The 15,660-nt window shown below is 42.2% G+C and overlaps 1 protein-coding gene across 2 annotated transcripts in view; it reads right to left on the bottom strand.

Annotated features, from left to right (window-relative positions):
* The window catches only part of iqgap2 (IQ motif containing GTPase activating protein 2), a 110,636-nt gene extending 95,886 nt beyond the window's left edge, over positions 1–14,750 (bottom strand). Inside the window, exons 1-2 of one of the 2 annotated variants that reach the window (XM_080432293.1) lie at positions 14,506–14,750; positions 7,366–7,465 (exon numbers count right to left, since the gene is read on the bottom strand). In XM_080432293.1, the coding sequence (XP_080288419.1) occupies positions 7,366–7,465; positions 14,506–14,548 (143 nt within the window). In that variant the 5' untranslated portion in view covers positions 14,549–14,750. The remainder of the gene's footprint in view (positions 1–7,365; positions 7,466–14,505) is intronic. The other variant, XM_080432294.1, reaches the window with a different exon arrangement.
* Positions 14,751–15,660: the final 910 nt, after the last annotated feature.

Below are 15,660 nucleotides of genomic sequence, written 5' to 3'. Positions count from 1 at the left end.
CAACGGGAAAACAAAAGCAAAGGCAGAACATCCTGGCGGCATCATGACCATCATCATGACAAGGCTCTGTGCTGGAGAAAAAAACACACTTCCTGTGCTTTAAACAATGTGAGGAGAAGTGTGTCTCTACCTGTTTACCACACACACACACACACACACGCACACACACACACACACACAACCCCCCAAAACACCAACGCACCTTCCTGTCATTGTCCCGTCTGCATACACAGCAGCACGGACACACGCGCACACGTGCACACACACACACACACACACACACACACACACACACACACACACACACACACTCCAACATTTATCTACACACTGTATGCAAACTACACAATGTTTACTTAGTGTCACAGGTACAAAGTCTAACACACTGTGTGTGTGTGTGTGTGTGTGTGTGTGTGTGTGTGTGTGTGTGTGTGTGTGTGTGTGTGTGTGTGTGTGTGTGTGTGTGTGGTGAGATTCAGCTGACACTAGCATCAACGTGCACCTGGCGGTGTATTAGATCAGACAGACAGACAGACAGACAGACAGACAGACAGATTAAGCAGCAGCTTCATGTCAGCTGTTTATTGTGTCTCAAAAACCAACCACACACTTCAACAACATACTAAAGGTATGTGGACTTACTGTCTGATATATAATAACACTAGAGGACCACCATAACTCTGAGAGTGTACAGAATATGGAACCAAATGGACCCATAAGGGTCCGTTTGACCCAGCTATGTAGAGAGGAGAAAATAAAACACCTTATAGATACTTGAGAGCTACATTATTCTGGAAGTAGTGAAGCCTCTCACAAGCACAACTGGGAAATGTAGTCCAGCTAGTAGTTTAGCTAGGCCAGTAGTTTAGCTAGGCCAGTAGTTTAGCTAGGCCAGTAGTTTAGCTAGGCCAGTAGTTTAGCTAGGCTACATACAGCTAACAGAGTGCATTCATTACAAAGCATTCTGCTGTAGAGGAAGTGACTCAGACTGACTGCAGCCCCGTTCACACAGAGCACAATGACTCCCTCTTTCCCAGGTGTTTCACCCAGGTGGGTGTGGTTTTGAGGTTAGGTTAAGTTAGGCAGTGGTTCCCAAACCATTTTGATGGGTCGCGACTCACGAGTAAATATCCCTTCTTTTACGTCTTATAAAAATATATATATATCAAATTATATTCTTTTTTTCCCCACAATTATTATTATAATTTTTTTTAATGAATAAAAAATACATAAAAACACTTTTGAAGTAGTAAAAATAGCAGATCTACAAGCTCACAACGGGTCGACCCGGCGGGAAGACATCAAATGTATCTTTAGGTTAGGTTTAGAAGTAAAATAACATTCCAATCAATTCCCCATACATGAATTATGCAGGAAAGTGGGTTCATACACAAAACTAGAAAAAGTGCTCCTCGGAGCACAAGTCTCCGCCAGGTCAGGTAGGTTATTGTGGCCTCCTGGTGGCGCTATAATAGGCCAATGTGAAAAGGGTGCCATTTCGTGCCGTGCACGACAATCGGACACTGCATTCATGATTTGAGGTATTTTGTTCCAAAAATGTGTTTTGCTAAATTAGACCTGCTGGTGGCGCTATAACAGGGCAATGTGAAAAGGGTGGCATTTATTCCTCGGCCTAGTGGGAATGTGCGTGCAAAATTTCACTGAAATCGCACACTGCGTTCATGATTTGAGGAATTTTGCTCAAAAGGGACCCATCCTGCAAAATTTGGAAGCCAATGTTAGCCAAGTAGGATGGAATATGAAATATCGGACACATCCATCTTGATCACATGACTATAGAGATACTGTGTACCGATTTGCGTGATTTTTGGACAGAATGTGAAGGAGTAAGAGCAAAAAATGTGTTTTACAAAACTCAGCCTCCTGGTGGCGCTCTAAAAGGCATATATGAAAAATGCCGGGCAAAGGTTTTTCCTTGGCCTCTAGGGAGTGTGCGTGCAAAGTTTCACACAGATCGGTGCAGTTATAGCTAAAAACGTGAATCGGCCTGTTATAGCGCCACCATGAGGCTGATGTGAACGTTTTCAAGTGGCATTTCTTCCTGGGCCAAGTGGGAATCTCTGTGGAAAATTTCACAGAAATCGCATACTGCGTTCATGATTTGAGGCAGTTGTTCAAAATGAACCAATCCTGCAAACTTTGGAAGCCAATTTTAGCCAATCATGATGGAATATGTAAAATCAGTAGTAGCAAAACATGTGTTTTGGAAAAGTCAGCGTCATGGTGGCGCTATGACAGGCTGATCTGAAAAATGTGGGGCAGAGGTTCTGCTGTGGCATCCAGGGAGTGTGTGTGCGCAGTTTCACAGCGACCGGGCCAACGGTGGCGGAGATTAGCTGGTCATAGACAGAAGGACGGACACACACACACACACACACACACACACACACAGACGGACGGACGGACGAACGGACAGGGGGCAAAACATACTCTCTCGCCATGCCTTTCGGCCTGGCGGAGACAATAAGGTTCAAAAGTTCATACAATTTGCATGTGACAATATAGGGGTCCACATATTCCACGCATGATAACTACCACTAAGCTACTAGTCTGCAATGGTTATCATGATAACTACCACTAAGCTACTAGTCTGTAATGGTTATCATGATAACTACCACTAAACTGCTAGTCTGTAATGGTTATCATGATAACTACCACTAAACTGCTAGTCTGTAATGGTTATCATGATAACTACCACTAAACTGCTAGTCTGTAATGGTTATCATGATAACTACCACTAAACTACTAGTCTGTAATGGTTATCATGATAACTACCACTAAACTGCTAGTTTGTAATGGTTATCATGATAACTACCACTAAGCTACTAGTCTGTAATGGTTATCATGATAACTACCACTAAACTGCTAGTCTGTAATGGTTATCATGATAACTACCACTAAGCTACTAGTCTGTAATGGTTATCATGATAACTACCACTAAACTGCTAGTCTGTAATGGTTATCATGATAACTACCACTAAGCTACTAGTCTGTAATGGTTATCATGATAACTACCACTAAACTGCTAGTCTGTAATGGTTATCATGATAACTACCACTAAACTACTAGTCTGTAATGGATATCATGATAACTACCACTAAACTGCTAGTTTGTAATGGTTATCATGATAACTACCACTAAACTACTAGTCTGTAATGGTTATCATGATAACTACCACTAAACTACTAGTCTGTAATGGTTATCATGATAACTACCACTAAACTGCTAGTTTGTAATGGTTATCATGATAACTACCACTAAACTACTAGTCTGCAATGGTTATCATGATAACTACCACTAAACTGCTAGTTTGCAATGGTTATCATGATAACTACCACTAAACTACTAGTCTGCAATGGTTATCATGATAACTACCACTAAACTACTAGTCTGTAATGGTTATCATGATAACTACCACTAAACTACTAGTCTGCAATGGTTATCATGATAACTACCACTAAACTACTAGTCTGCAATGGTTATCATGATAACTACCACTAAACTGCTAGTTTGCAATGGTTATCATGATAACTACCACTAAACTGCTAGTCTGTAATGGTTATCATGATAACTACCACTAAACTGCTAGTCTGTAATGGTTATCATGATAACTACCACTAAACTACTAGTCTGTAATGGTTATCAAGATAACTACCACTAAGCTACTAGTCTGTAATGGTTATCATGATAACTACCACTAAACTGCTAGTCTGTAATGGTTATCATGATAACTACCACTAAACTGCTAGTCTGTAATGGTTATCATGATAACTACCACTAAACTGCTAGTCTGCAATGGTTATCATGATAACTACCACTAAACTGCTAGTTTGCAATGGTTATCATGATAACTACCACTAAACTGCTAGTCTGTAATGGTTATCATGATAACTACCACTAAACTGCTAGTCTGTAATGGTTATCATGATAACTACCACTAAACTACTAGTCTGTAATGGTTATCAAGATAACTACCACTAAGCTACTAGTCTGCAATGGTTATCATGATAACTACCACTAAACTGCTAGTCTGTAATGGTTATCATGATAACTACCACTAAACTGCTAGTCTGTAATGGTTATCATGATAACTACCACTAAACTACTAGTCTGTAATGGTTATCAAGATAACTACCACTAAGCTACTAGTCTGCAATGGTTATCATGATAACTACCACTAAACTGCTAGTCTGCAATGGTTATCATGGTAAACAAGAGATGTACAGCTTGTCAAAAAATCTAACCTGGATTTGCACCCATTTGATAATCTTGGGGCTCTAGCTCATGGACTAACAGGCCTTTTACTTGTCACAGAGTATTTCTACATTGCGGTATTTATACTTTTACTGAAGTAATACATTAGAGTACTTTTTCCACCCCTGGCTGTTCCACAGATCACAGAGATCACAGACCAGGTCAGTGGAGAGCAGAACACCATCATAATCTCATGGCTAACAGCTTTATTAGCCCTTCCCACATAATCCTATAATCCCTTCTGACAGACTACAGCTCTACCAGAATAGAGGAACTATCCTCCCGTCTATCTATCTGAGAGAGGTGTGTGTGTGTGTGTGTGTGTGTGTGTGTGTGTGTGTGTGTGTGTGTGTGTGTGTGTGTGTGTGTGTGTGTGTGTGTGTGTGTGTGTGTGTGTGTGTGTGTGTGTGTGTGTGTGTGTGTGAGAGAGAGAGAGAGATCAGACACACACAGACACACACAGCTCAGTCTCTCAGTGATGTCTCAGTGAAGTCTCTCATATAATGTTATACAATATGTCTAGGATGGGCAACTGGCGGCCATGCGGCCCGCACCGTCACTCAATGCGGCCCCAGGCCCAAATCCCCCCCCCCCCCCCCCCCCAAAAAAAAACATTTTCTTCAAAAGTTTTTTTTTTTTAATCACAAAGAAAAACAAAGTAATCTAAACATATCAGAAATGGTGAACTATTGCCTTCAACTGTTCCAAAAATGCAACTTTCCATGAACCATTTTAATTACAACAGTCCACCAGTAGAGCGCGCTCTCGTTTATTTTAATAGAAGCCTTATTAACTATAATTATAGTGTTCATTTTTGTATATTTTTAAGCCAAGGTTACAGCAATACTCTGAAAGGCATACTCAGGAATGTAAAGTTTTGTTTAGCAGTACAGCTGTAGTAAGTTGATGGAAGCATTACTAAATGCTAAATAAAAACTAAGTTATAACAAATAATAATAGTTAATATCCCTTATTTATCACATATGTGACTATTATGGGCTTTTTGAGTAATGGGGTACTACTGGCGAGAGTGCCGATAAACAGGGGCGGGCTGGGACCAACATTCAGCCCTGGCATTTTGGTCCGAACCGGCGCACCGCCCCCGGGGGTCCCTGCCGATACACAATGCGGCCCCCCAGAGTGATTGAGGAAATTTTGTGGCCCTCACCATCTACAAAGTTGCCCAATTAATACCTCTATTAAAAAAAGAAAGAAAGAAAAGAAACAGAGCATTACTGCATCAAAAGTAATCAACAAACTATACTATAAAACCTGCTCAATCATTCATCGGCCACATTGTCAAATAACAGTAAGAGAGACGGAAACATTTTGAAAATAGCTGATCTACAAGCTCACAACTTTCACATTATTTATCTGTGGAACCGAGTCAAACTAAATGTAATGCCTCAACTCTTACATTCCATGTGCTCGTCAGGGTGGGGGGTCCCCCGTTTAAATGTGATTATTTTGGGGGGTCCCCCGTTTAAATGTGATTATTTTGGGGGGTCCCCCGTTTAAATGTGATTATTTTGGGGGGTCCTTGGCCTCAACATGTACAGAGCATTGTATGTGTGGTGTTCATTAATATGAGCAGTCCCTTCATAATAAACATATACATATAAATATAAAAACCTTAAAGACGCCTGCTTCCATCCCAGCAGGGGGCAGTGTGAAGCCAAGACGCGCTTTGGAGACAAAGTCCAACAAGTAGTTGTGAGTCAAACAGTAACCCAGTGGACATCATGTGACCTCATCACGTGACCTCATCATGTGACCTCATCACGTGACTGCATGGGATCAACTGTTTGTTTTTTTCATCCGTAGATCACAGCTGATCGAGAATTAAATCAATGTGAGATAACGGCACGTTGTGGGCGGGGCAGAACATAAAAACCACACACACACACACACACACACACACACACGCACGCACGCACGCACACGCACACGCACACGCACACGCGCACACACACACACACACACACACACACACACACACACACACAGCCAAACATCTGCAACATCACACGTCCTGTTTGACAGGAAGTGGTTTCATATCAAGCATATTTATACTAGAGAACGGATGGTTAACAGCAGGTGTGTCTCACACAGGAAGTAAAGGTTCATATATGATACACACAAGGCTCTCCACTGCCTCTACCCACACTCTATACTAAAATAAAATAAACTAAACTCTACCCACACTCTATACTAAACTAAAATAAACTAAACTCTACCCACACTCTATACTAAACTAAAATAAACTAAACTCTACCCACACTCTATACTAAACTAAAATAAACTAAACTCTACCCACACTCTATACTAAACTAAAATAAAATAAACTCTACCCACACTCTATACTAAACTAAACTAAAATAAACTCTACCCACACTCTATACTAAAATAAAATAAACTAAACTCTACCCACACTCTATACTAAACTAAAACACACATATGAACGTATAGTTTAACTCCTTCAGCACCTTGATCGTAGAATCCTCTGATCAATTATTCAATCAATCAATCAATGACACCACAAGCACTTGTAGAGATCTCTCTCTCCACCAGCCCCTAGAATGTCTGTGATCATCATCTTACATACATTTCATGTATTCCAAACACACAGTCAGAGAACGCTCTGACCCGGCGCTTGTGAGCAGGACGATCTGCGCGGGCGTTAAAGTGCTCTAAACTCTGTCTGTACTCACCCAATAATTAATTCCTAAGATTGGAGTCAGATGTTGTCCTCTAGTTTCATATCCATTTGTAAGTTCTACCAGAAAACGTGTGTTTAGGTCAAATATCTCCACTTTTCCACGAGCTGCACACGGACGACTTTCTGTACGGACGAGGGGCCTGGAATGAGTGAAGGACTGACTATATCTAAACTTCCTTTAGGACGCACACATGTTTGGGACACACAATTGGCAGATGGAGTGACTCATTACCCCGCACCAATCACAACGCCCCATTCGTTTGTGCTTCCCTGTGTCAATTCGGCGGGTCCCCAGATCACAGTAAAGTGACAATAAGGACTCTTAAGACCTTTTTAATACCAAAGAAAAAACAGAAAATAAATGGGCGCACCGTTTGGCCTCCTCCAGGTGACACAGGTACTCGTAGGCGATGTTCTGACGTCTCCTCTCATCCATCTCCTCTGCTGACAGCCTCTCATCGTCCTGGATGGCTATACACACACACACACACACACACACACACACACACACACACACACACACACACACACACACACACACACACACACACACACACACACACACACACACACACACACACACACACACACACACACACACACACACACACACACACACACACACACACACACACACACACACACACACACACACACACACACACACACACACACACACACAATCATTTGATAACCGGCGGAAAGAAGCTAATGTGTACGGTAGGACAGTGGTTTTCAACCTTTTTCATGCCAAGGACCCCTAAATGTATATGTATTTGGCCGCGGACCCCCATTTGAGAATGTTTTGTGCCAGGGACCCCCAGAAAGCACAAGATATCAGTTAATTTTCGCTTTAAAAAACATAAATATTCAAAGATATGCACACTTTTTCAAGGTTTTTCAAAAATAGCAGATCTACAAGCTCATAGCGCGGCACTCGGTGCCGCGCTATGAGCTTGTAGATCTGCTATTTTTGAATAGCCAAAGCTAAGTGGTTAAAATGACTGTGACGCTATGTTAACTCATTTAGCTGGGGACCCCCTGGTAACCCTCCAAGGACCACTGGTGGTCCCCGGACCACTGGTTGAAAACCACTGCGGTAAGAGTCTCCTTTGTGTCTCCTCCAGAGAGACCACCAGAGAGACCACCAGTGAGACACCAGTCATCACATTATTGTCTTGAGAATGAGACAAAAACAAAAAAATCTCCATGAATTCAAGGCTTCATGGGGTGTGTAATTGATAGAGAATGAGTAATTTTTAGGGTGAACTACTCCTTTAACCCATTTTGGGCGGGAACCCCTATTTGTAACGATACCTTTCAGGGCGGGAACCCCTTTTGGGATTCCTGTTGCTATGTACAGTATATATATATATATATATATATATATATATATATATATATATATATATATGTACAGTAAATACTGTAGCAACATAGGCCTACTGTTGTAATTTTTGAATAAATATTTGAAGTTTTTTCAGAAAACTTCGTTCAGGATTTAGAAGGCGTTTTTAGAATCGGCCTCAGGTCTTAATGGGTTAACAAGAAATTCTTGAACACAAATAATATCAGGTCTTAAAGGGTTAAGGCAGGGGTCTTCAACAGAGGGTCCGGGACCCCTAGAGGGTCCTCAGAGCTACTACAGGGGGTCCACCAAATCTTTGTGTGATAGGATTTAGTTTGTTTTACATTAAGGACGTACTGCTGTAGAGACATAACTTATCTCTGTAGATATAAACTAACACACAATCATATCACAGTCCTTGTTGTGAAATGAGATGACGTGAACTTATGAACATTCTCTTTGTTCTGAAACATCTGTTCTATAAAACATTGTGTTCTGATGATGAGAACATCTGTTCAATAAAACTCACTTTAGAAAAATAGACGTTGCATTATTTAGTCCATGTGTTTCATAGAGTCATACACAGGCCCCACATTGTTCCAGTCATTAATACATTAACACAGTTAATACATGTGTTTCATAGAGTCATACACAGGCCCCCTAGTGCTCCAGTCATTAATACATTCAGTGGTGGCTTATCCAACGGGCTTGAGGTGCTGATGGGGGGCACCAAACGGCGTGCAAAAAAAAAAAAAAAAGCGAAAAAAGGCAAAATTTAGAAGCAGTGGCTACTAAAGGAGCACTACAACATTGAAACGCGCCGGTGAAGCGTATTTTTTTCCGCGCTGCAACACCCCCCCCCCCCCCCCCCCGCTGAAAAAAAACAGTCCCGGGGGGCACGAAACCAGGTCCAAGCACCGGGCACCACGAAAGGGTTAATCCGCCCCTGAATTAATTAAGGACTGTGACATTAATACAGTTCCAACAACATCATCCTGACACTGAAAAACAACAACAATGGGTCACATTTTGCAAAGTTACACCACAAACTACACACACACAAGACCTAGTTTATTTTAGAACACACACACACACACACACACACACACACACACACACACACACACACACACACACACACACACACACACACACACACACACACACACACACACACACACACACACACACACACACACACACACACACACACACACACACACACACACACACACACACACACACACACACACACACACACAGAGGAAGGGCCCGTCTATAACAAAGAGTGTATATTTAACCCTCCAGGATGTGTCACACAGACAGACAGACACACAGTGGACATGATGACTAATGTCCCATCACCTGATTGGCTGAATCCTGACACACTGCGTTGGTGGTCCACCCATCTGACCGCTTAACAGGGGGGTCCACATGTACTGTTCCTCTACATCAGGGGTCTTTAGCAGGGGGTCCTCAGAGTTACTACAGGGGGTCCTCAGAGTTACTACAGGGGGTCCTCAGAGTTACTACAGGGGGTCCTCAGTGTTACTACAGGGGGTCCTCAGTGTTACTAAAGGGGGTCCTCAGTGTTACTAAAGGGGGTCCGCCAAATGTTTGTGATAGGATTATTTGTTTGTACATGAACCACTTGAACCCTAGCATCCCTGTTCTGAGGAGAACTTTAGCTGAAAATAGCAGATCTACAAGCTCACAACGCTCACAAAGATGAAGCAGCTGGGTCCCTGCTTCATCTCTCTCTCAGCTAATGGGTCCCTGCTTCGTCTCTCTCTCAGCTAAGGGGTCCCTGCTTCATCTCTCTCTCAGCTAAGGGGTCCCTGCTTCATCTGTCTCTCAGCTAAGGGGTCCCTGCTTCATCTCTCTCTCAGCTAGGGGGTCCCTGCTTCATCTCTCTGTCAGCTAAGGGGTCCCTGCTTCATCTGTCTCTCAGCTAAGGGGTCCCTGCTTCATCTCTCTCTCAGCTAAGGGGTCCCTGCTTCATCTCTCTCTCAGCTAAGGGGTCCCTGCTTCATCTCTCTGTCAGCTAAGGGGTCCCTGCTTCATCTCTCTCTCAGCTAAGGGGTCCCTGCTTCACCTCTCTCTCAGCTAAGGGGTCCCTGCTTCACCTCTCTCTCAGCTAAGGGGTCCCTGCTTCATCTCTCTCTCAGCTAAGGGGTCCCTGCTTCATCTCTCTCTCAGCTGGGGGGTCCTCGGTCTAAAAAAACGTTGTAGACCCCTGATCTACAACATTACATGAATCAAGTGTTCAATGAGGATCATTTATAATCACAGAACAGCTGTAGTCTGATTGAGAACAGCATGTTTACACTGAACTGTCCATTGTTAAGTTCATACACAATTATGACACTTTTTCACTACTTTGGGCTTGTTTTTCTCTTATAAATATTGGTAGTTGCGTTTTTTTTCCGTTTTTTTTTTGGGGGGGGGGGGTTGTTTCTAAAGCAGGGGTCTTCAACAGGGGGTCCGGGACCCCTAGGGCGTCCTCAGAAATAAATATTTTATACAATATATAATGGGGGTCCCTACTTTATCTCGTTCTCTGGCCTGAAAACGTTGAAGACCCCTGTTCTAAAGTGTAGTTGCTTCTTTGGGGTCTATCTATCCACACACACTCCGTAAGCTAAGAGCGTTGTGTGTTTGTTTTGTGTTTGTTTTGTCAATATATTGACCACTGGTCAAACATTACAAACATCGCCTCCAAGATCTTTGTCCTTTTCCCACACCCACACACACTGTGTGCAATAAAGCATCACATGCTTATATATACAGACTGATGATCCTCCTCTCTACCATCACTTTACCATCACTCCATCTTTTTGGAGTTTTGTCCAAAACTCACTAGAATTGTTTTGCATATCGATTCCTGTATCGGAAAAGCTGCCGATAGATTCTGTCTAAAATGCTGGCATCGGTATCGGCCAGTATGCCAAACTATAGAGCAGGGGTCTTCAACAGGGGGTCCGGGACCCCTAGGGGGTCCTCAGAGTTACTACAGGGGGTCCTTCAAATCTTTGTGTGATGTGATTTTTTATTTTACATTAACCACTTGAACCCTAGCATCCCTTTTCTGAGGAGAACTTTAGCCAAAAATAGCCGATCTACAAGCTCACAACGCCTCACGCTGCGAGGCGTTGTGAGCTTGTAGATCGGCTATTTTTGGCTAAAGAGTTATAGGTGTAGAGGGAAAAAAGAGCACCAAAAGTTAATCTGAAACACAATTTTATACAATATAGAGGGGGTCCCTGCTTCATCTCTCTCTCAGCTAGGGGGTCCTTGGCCTGAAAACATTGAAGACCCCTGCTATAGCGTGTCTGACTGTAACTTCTGTCTAATACAGTATTCAATCAATCAACACTAATGAAGGCTCTGTTCCTTTCTGCTCAAACAGAGTCACTGGAAACACTCTACTACACCAGAGGGTCTCAAAGGGTGGTCCAGGGACCCTCATGGGTCCACATTTAGCCTTCACATTTAGCCTTCATTAGTGTCATTGGTAACACCTGGTGAAGGAAGTAAGGCTTTCCAATGTTTTCGTCACATTTAGAGGCCCTCAGTGTGGAGCTCTAGCAGTGGTTTTCAACCTTTTTCGCGTCAAGGACCCCCAAATTGACACATATTAGCCCACGGACCCCCATTAAAAAAGATATGCCAGGGACTCAACCATTTACATTTATTGTGGGTGCCAATCTACACTGTATCATCATCGTTAGTGTTCATGTAACTCTGAGAGTGTACAAATGGAACGGGTCCATTTGGTCCCATTTGTACACTCTCAGAGTTACAGACACATAAGAGTCCATTTGGTTTCTAACTATTAATTTGGCTGGGGACCCCCTGGAATCCCCTCAAGGACCACTGGTTGAGAACCACTGCTCTAGACACATCACTTAAAGGGACAGTTCACGCCCTACATGACTTTTGTTTCTATGGGTCACCCCCCCATGGAGACTTTATCATTCATGGATTATTATTATGTTTGTCTCATTCCTATTTAATGACCCTCATCCATTAAGGAAAGGATTCCAAATACTTCTTCCTTTTATCGCACAATAACTTGTTTTCTTTTGATACGTATTGTTTCTATTTCATATGACAATGTGCTAATAAAGTAAAGTAAAGTAAAGTAAAGTAAAGAGCAGTAAAGAGCCTGTTGGCTGTGTTCCAGGTCACAGAGAACAGACAGTGTGTTATCAGTGCTGCTGAAGGTGTACTTTGACCTCCTGGGTGTCAGTGACCCCAGCTCAACTCTGTCTGACTACACCAGGGCTTCTCAACATGTGGGTTGGGGACCATGTGATTTGGGGGGGGGGGGGGGGGGGGGGTGACAGTGAAGTGACAATTTAAGTCAATTTAAGTCAGTTCATAGCACAGAGTACCATGGTACGAGCTTGTAGATCTGCTATTTTTGAAAAATCGTGAAAATCTGTGCACATATTTTTAAAGCGAACATTTTTTAACTCAAGTCTTTGCTTCTGGGGGAGGGGGGGGGGTCCCTGGAACAAACTATGTTGAGATGGGGGTCCGCGGCCGACCGGCCGAGTTACGCACCCGTAAGGGTCCATTTGGAAACCCCCTCAAGGACCCATGAGGGTCCCTGGACCACACTTTGAGACCCTCTGGTGTAGCAGAGTGTTTCCTCTGTTTGACCAGAATGGAACAGAGCCATCATTAGTATCATTGGTAACACCTGTGATAGGAAGTAAGGAAGAGGCCCGGTTTCTTTCCAACATGGCTGCTGACTGTGCATAGAGCCTATTCTTCAAATGACTCGTCGTGTGTGAAGTCAGTTTGTGAATTATTTCTCAACGCAGTATTTGAAGAAGTTAATAGTTAACCAACAGAAAAAGGGCTTTAGTGTGTGTCTGCTTCCATTGGCTATCTATCTTTTATTTAATCACAATATCACTATGTTTCCATTGACTATCATAACCCAAGCTATGTGCTAATATTAGCACTGTATGTTGACTTACAGTATGTACCACACTGCATTACCAAACGTGACCTCTAGGGGGTCAAACTGGGGGCAGGTGTGTAATGTGGGCTCATGAACCTGCAGGTCAGCAGCAAAGAGGTATAGTTAGAGGGGGAAAAGAGCAGACCAAGTAAACAAAAAAAGTTTGATCTGAAACTCAATTGTATACAATATAGAGGGGGTCCCTGCTTCATCTCTCTCTCAGCTAGGGGGTCCTTGGGCTGAAAACGTTGAAGACCCCTGGTCTAAACCCGCCGTATGTATTATCACTGGTCCATACGTCTAGAGGGGATATATAGTGTGTTTACAACTCTTATTTCTGCTGGGGACCCCCTGGAACCCCCTCCTCAAAGAACCATAGGAACCCACTGTAGTTATTATCAGTGATGGAAGAAGTACTCAAGTATCAATGACCTAGTGTAGCAATACTCTGTTACAAGTATTGGCATCAAAATATACTTAAAGTACCAAAAGTAAAAGTACTCATTGTGCAGCATATGTCCCATTTCACAAGTTTTCAAATGTATTAAAAAAATCGTTTGAAAATTGCTGATCTACAAGCTTTGTGAGCTTGTAGATCTGCTATTTTCAAATGGCCGAAATGTATATAGGGCTGAAGTGGTTAATGTATATTTTGTAATAATAATCTAAATCCACAAAGTAACTAGTAACTGATGTCAAAAGCTGTCAAATTATTGTACTGGAGTAAAAAGTACAGTATTTTCCTCTGAGATGCTGTGGAGTAGAAGTAAAAGTACTGACAATTGGCAATAGGCTACTGAAGAAAGTAAAAAATACCTCAACATTGTACTTAAGTACAGTACTTGAGTAAATGTACTTTAGTTACTTTACCCCACTCGTGGAAACCTTGATGAAGTAGGGGGCATTCATTTATATTTTTAAAAAATATATATACACATAAAAAGTATATAGAGTTTCTGCCCCGAGAGCAACGATATTATTAATATACACAGATGGTAATAATGTCATAGTAGTGCTGTAGGCATAATACTTATGAAGTCAGAGGATATAAAATGGACCAAACGGTTTCATTTCTCCACCTGCTCTCTGTCACACATTCCTTCACTAACAGCTTCACAAAGCAAACATTAAACACAGTATAAACACAGTATAAATACAGTAGAATACATAATAAACCTTCACACTTACTTCCATAACGTGGTTTAATGTGTAAACTCTCTTCATGGTTCATTCTCTCTGAAGATGTTCTTATTTCCACTTGTTGCGTTCACTTCTATCTCTCTCTCTCTCTCTCTCTCTGTGTGTCTCTCTCTCTCTCTCTCTCTCTCTCTCTCTCTCTCTCTCTCTCTCTCTCTCTTCGTATATAAAGTGTAATAAAAGCTAAAAGCTGATCAAACAGACGGACCGCCTCGTCTCAACGTGTTGACATGATGATCAGGATAATGTAGTTCCAGGCTCCGTGTGGACGCGGTGTGTCCGTTAGGTTGCTGTCCGTTAGTTTAGTGTCAGTTAGTTTGGTTTGGTGTCGGTGGGGTCGGTTGTGACTCATAACTCCTGACAGTCAGGCTGCTCCTCCATGCTTCACATGACGCTCTCTGTGGTCACTAAGCAGTCATGGAGAAACTTGTTCCTGTTTTTTGAAAACTTCACATTTACATCCCGTTCATCTACATAAAAGTTCAAATGTAAAATATAAAGTGCTGACCCCACGGCCACGGATGTTACAAGTTAAAGCGCCTGGGTCTAAGTACCTGTATCTTCAGTATCGTTCAATAAAAGGCTTTTTAATCCAATCGACGGCCATTTTTATTTGTATTTATAATGTATTAGAGTGCAATATACCTTCTAACCGATAGGGTCGCGTAGTTGAAAGTATTATAGAGAAAATTCGAAAAAAATGGCTGGCCATTGTATTAAAAAGCTTTTTATTGAACAATACGGTAGATTCGGGTACTTAGATCCATGCGCTTTAACTTATAACATCCGTGGCCGTGGGGTCAGTACTTTATATTTGAAATATGAACGTATATGTAGATGTTCTGGTTGTAAATGTAAAATGTTCAAAAAACAGGAACATGTAGCACCATGACAGTCATAGTATGACGGTCATGTTTCAGAGCTAGCTGCTCCTCCAACCTTAAATCATTGATGCCGTTGATGGAAGCTGTGCGCCACCTGGTGGCCAACACACACCATTACACCCGTTTTTCAACTCAAACGGAGATTCTTGTTTTTTATTTTTGATTGATTGATTGATTTAATACTTTATTAGGCAGAACTCATGTAAACAGCACGAGGTACAGTAAGACACTAAGGGTTAAAGGGATAACACAAAAAAAGTCC

The sequence above is a fragment of the Gymnoscopelus braueri genome (genome assembly GCF_963280865.1).
Source record: "Gymnoscopelus braueri genome assembly, chromosome: 7".
Lineage (NCBI taxonomy): Eukaryota > Metazoa > Chordata > Actinopteri > Myctophiformes > Myctophidae > Gymnoscopelus > Gymnoscopelus braueri.
This window is presented reverse-complemented; position numbering and strand designations above follow the sequence as displayed.